Genomic DNA, 4,713 nt, shown 5'->3' on the forward strand with positions numbered 1-4,713 from the left:
ACTATATGCTGAGCATGTTTCTTTCCATTGTCATTGCCTTTCCAAGACAAATTTTTATTGGAAAACCTTTTCTTTAAATCTCATGTTTTGTTTTGATAGGGTTGGGGCTTTGGGCCCACCATCTCTACCGAAACCTATGCAAAGGGTGGAACCCACCATTTCACCTCTAAGGCTCTAATGGTTATGGACAATTTGGGGTCCATCATCTATATCCAAACCTATGCATTAGGATTGCTCCCCACAATTGTACACCTCATGTTGACATGTTTTGATAGTGTGGGGCCATCCTTCTACACCCATGAGACGTTGATCTCCCTCCAAATCATCAAAAAAATATTATTAGCTATAAATAGGATGAATTTTAATGAGAGAGCAGCTGTAAGCCTGTAAACACGGGAGGTGAAATCTCTCTCTCTCTCTCTCTCTCTCTCTCTCGCTCGCTCATTCCTTCTATAAATATCTCTTCTTCCTTATTTCCTCTACCTCTCGGTTTGCTCCCACGTCGCTTATTTTACTTGGTACGTATTTCTTTATCCTCACCATCCATTCTCTCTAATCTCTGTTTTACAATTTTCATATCTACTCATGTTTCTTCTCCTTTATTTTGCCGGTGGCGATAATTGTTTTTTTTTTTCCTAGACAGGTACTCGTAGATCTCCGTTTCTTTCTCTTGTCATTCCCGTCTTCTTTATATAAGTCTAAGAACAAAAATGGCCGGCACTGGAGTTGTTACCGTCTATGGCAACGGCGCAATCACGGAGGCGAAAAAATCCCCCTTTTCCGTCAAAGTAGGGTTAGCCCAAATGCTCAGAGGAGGCGTAATCATGGATGTAGTAAACGCCGAGCAAGCCCGAATCGCCGAGGAAGCCGGAGCTTGTGCCGTGATGGCCCTAGAACGCGTCCCGGCCGATATTAGGGCACAGGGCGGGGTCGCACGAATGAGCGATCCAACCCTAATCAAAGAAATCAAACAGGCCGTTACAATCCCCGTCATGGCCAAAGCTCGAATCGGTCACTTTGTAGAAGCCCAAATCTTAGAAGCCCTAGGAATCGATTACATAGACGAGAGTGAGGTCCTTACCCTAGCTGATGATCAACACCATATCAACAAACACAATTTTCGAATCCCCTTTGTTTGCGGTTGCCGGAATCTCGGCGAAGCCCTCAGGCGAATCCGGGAGGGCGCCGCCATGATTAGAACAAAAGGGGAGGCCGGCACCGGAAATATAATCGAGGCGGTACGGCATGTTAGGTCTGTGATGGATGATATTAGGGTTCTTCGCAATATGGATGATGATGAGGTTTTTACATTTGCTAAGAATATTGCGGCGCCTTATGATCTTGTGATGCAGACTAAGCAGCTTGGGAGGCTTCCTGTTGTGCAATTTGCAGCTGGTGGGGTTGCGACTCCAGCGGATGCTGCGCTTATGATGCAGTTGGGTTGTGATGGGGTTTTTGTGGGGTCTGGGGTTTTTAAGAGTGGGGATCCTGCTCGTCGCGCTAGGGCTATTGTTCAGGCTGTTACCCATTACAGTGATCCAGAGATTTTGGCTGAAGTTAGTTGTGGGTTGGGTGAGGCCATGGTTGGGATTAATCTTAAGGATGATAAGGTTGAAAGGTTCGCTAATCGCTCGGAATAAATGGAGGAGGGGAATCAGTTTTATCTTCAATGAATTCGAACTCATCATCCATATATATATTTTTTGCTTCTCTTGTCTTGGTAACTATATCTGTTCTGATTCACAGAACTGTTGTAGCTTTAGGAAGCTCAATAAAGTCTTTGTTTTTTAGAAATATATTCATGTCTTGTTCAATCTATGTCGGTGATGAATGTGGTTGAGAAATTTTCTTAATTAATTAGATTATTGATTTGTGGGTATCTGGTAGAGATTCATGTTTGCATCTGTTTATGTTCATAAATTTTTTTTTGTGGGTTCTAGGTGGTCTTTTTTAGAATTTTGAATAGTTTTTTAGTTTGCCATCTAAAGATTGTTGCCTGGGGCATCTGGGTATGAGCTTGTTATATTGTCTCCATTGTCGAAATAGTGTGTAGCTTATTGATGTGATGATCATCATCCCTCTCAACAATTTTGCCTGTTTTGAAGAATATGACATGCTTGCATTCTATCAGCTTGTTGCCATTAAAGGAGCTGTAGAAGTTGTGGCATGCCTGTTTAGGAACACAAGGGATACTTCTTGTTGAAGTTAATAATGTCAACACTCAAACATATTTCGTCTCAAAATTTCTATCCCCCTTCAACCTACTTATAAAAATGGATTGGGGTTGGATATTTTTGTTTTAGCTTGATTTATCAAATTGTATTTAGGATTTAATATAAACAATAATGGCGGAGTAAATTTGTTTTTGAACAAGCAGTCGAATATGCAGGTAGATAAAGATCCAGATATGCATGGAGAAGTATCTGAGTTCTTGTATGGTAATTGTCCCTCTAGAAAGTGATTTTTTACAAGGAGGCCACCCCTGTCCTCCCAAACTGACTTAATAAATCCTCTCGTTATGGTTTATATCTTGGGTTGTTATACAATATATGTCCAAACATATGTTGGATCCGTGACCTGAATTTTCTTTCTCAACGTTTTCTCCTCTTCCTCATTTTTTGGTCTAAAACCATACTATGAAGAGGTTTCTCAACCACAGACCGATTGAGAAAACTTGCAGGCCAACTACCATTGCCCTTACCTCATTTTTTTTCTTTCTAAAACCATGCTATGGAGAGGTTTCTCAACCAGAGACCGATTGAGAAAACTTGTGGGCCAACTACCATCACCCTTAATGATGATGATATGCATCTGCATTTTTCCTGTTGTGAACTGTGTGACAAGCAATACTCCAACTTTTTACCGGTTAAATGACAATCAGCTCATGGATCGTTTCACTTAGGTGGACAAGTATATTTGTTGGCCATTGATACCCATATCAGGATTGGGGAATAACTGAATTTATCAATTGTTTGAATGTTGAGAATAGTAATTTCAAATATGCACTTTGTGAGGGGATTGCAGGTAGACCTGGCAAAAGCGACCTGTGCCCGCGGGTCGACCCGACCCACCCGCAAATTTGCGGGCACGGGTCTGAGTTTTAGTGACCCGTCAAAGCTAACCCGCGGGTGACCCAACCCGCAAAAACACGGGTCGGGTCGGGTCAACCCGCGAGCACCCGCAAGTCACTTGGCTTTTTTAAGGGTGGTGATTTTGTTATGCTAATCTAGTTAGATGGCTTTTTTTTTCTAATGTAAAGGATGGTGATTTTGTCATGCTAATCTATTTTTTAAGGGTTTGATGCCTGAATAGGTTATGGCTGGCACCATAGAATATAAATAGGTTGTGGCTAGCACCATAGGTTGATCCCAACCCTCCGATTTGAATGTTAGAGGGTTGATCACTTGATCCTAACCCTCTATAGATCAGAGGGTTAGGATCAACCTATTGAAATGATTTTTGGGGCACAACCTATTTAGGCTGTGGGCCATCTAATGGACGGTTTGGATCATCCCACGGTGCCAGCCATACCCCCCTCATCAAAATCCAGTGATAATATTTTTAAAAATAAACAACTGTTTGAATTTACGGGTGACCTGCGGGTTGACCCGGCCCACCCGTGGGCTGCGCGGGTCACCTAAATTCTGACCCGCAAAAATGCGGGTCATCTCCTGACCCGACCCGTGTGACCCGCACCCGCATCGCCCGCGGGTTGACCCGGCCCGACCCACCCGTTTGCCAGGTCTAATTGCAGGTATGAGGGAGATTAAATGTAAAGGACAGGCTCAAAGCTGCTGCATCAGCTGTAAGAAATGTTTTGTTTGGTTATATTTGGTAGACTCTAGAGAAACTACATAAACATTTCTAGCCAGCTGCATTATCCCATATGTAGCACAGTACACATTGCTGTGATTAGAAGTTGCCATCAACCATGTGGGGTTGTTCCAGTAAGGAGACTTCCATATGTTCTTGTTTGCTCTGAGCAATTGAAGTCTCCTCCAGGTTGGTGTAACTCGTGAATGATGTTTTCCTGTTGTTTCTTATCTTTGAAGTTGTGTTCCAACCCTGAAAAATTGCACACTTTCACATCCTTTTGCATCGTGCATTATGGATTTGCATCACAAAAGCGACCTCAACCCAACCCAACCCAACCCAACCCAAAAACATTTCGTGGCCCATTTTGGTAGAGGGGCACAATTATCACATGGGGGGATTTTCCAAACCTCAGTGACTCAGTCTTATTGTTCTTTGAACACGTCAAATGACTTTAATTCTGTATTACTCGGTCAGAAACATATTCCCTGACAAAGAACTATCTGAGTCATAGGGGTGGTTATTCGGTTATAACCGAACCGAAATTTGATAACCGAAATAATTTCGGTTATCAAATTTCGGTAACCGAAACCGAACCGATTAAAAATCCGGTTATAACCGAATAAACCGAATAACCGAATAGTGGGAAAAAAAGAGGGAAAAAAGCAAAATCTTGGTTCGATCGGAGGGCTAGGATCATCCAATCGAAATGATTTTTGGAGCACAATCTAATTAAGTTGTGATCAATCAAATGGACGGTTTTGATCATGCTTTGGAGTGCCCATTTCACATCTTTTTTTTTGAAAAAATAATGATTTTTATCATTATTTCGGTTAACCAAATTTTTTTTGAGATAACCGAAACCGAAACCGAATAACCGAATTGCCAAATAAAAAAACC

General features: G+C 42.1%; 1 protein-coding gene across 2 annotated transcripts; it reads left to right on the plus strand.

Moving 5' to 3' along the window:
* Positions 1-361: 361 nt before the first annotated feature.
* Positions 362-1,879, plus strand: LOC143851337 (pyridoxal 5'-phosphate synthase subunit PDX1.3). Of its 2 annotated transcripts, none has more exons than XM_077360726.1 (2): positions 362-518; positions 640-1,879. In XM_077360726.1, exon 2 carries the CDS (start codon positions 711-713, stop codon positions 1,638-1,640), a length of 930 nt encoding a protein of 309 aa, XP_077216841.1. In that variant the 5' UTR covers positions 362-518; positions 640-710; the 3' UTR covers positions 1,641-1,879. The 2 variants fall into 2 exon arrangements, with proteins under 2 accessions (XP_077216841.1, XP_077216840.1); XM_077360725.1 differs by having other exon boundaries at positions 365-518; positions 644-1,879.
* The last annotated feature ends 2,834 nt before the right edge of the window (positions 1,880-4,713 follow it).

This window comes from Tasmannia lanceolata, unplaced genomic scaffold (assembly GCF_043159265.1).
Source record: "Tasmannia lanceolata isolate RefF3 unplaced genomic scaffold, GAP_Taslan_0.1 ptg000018l, whole genome shotgun sequence".
In the NCBI taxonomy this organism is placed as follows: Eukaryota; Viridiplantae; Streptophyta; class Magnoliopsida; order Canellales; family Winteraceae; genus Tasmannia; species Tasmannia lanceolata.

What these genes read in the sequence shown, in the direction of transcription:
- LOC143851337 (XM_077360726.1), top strand. Translation starts at nt 711, where the DNA reads ATGGCCGGCACTGGAGTTGTTACCGTCTATGGCAACGGCGCAATCACG.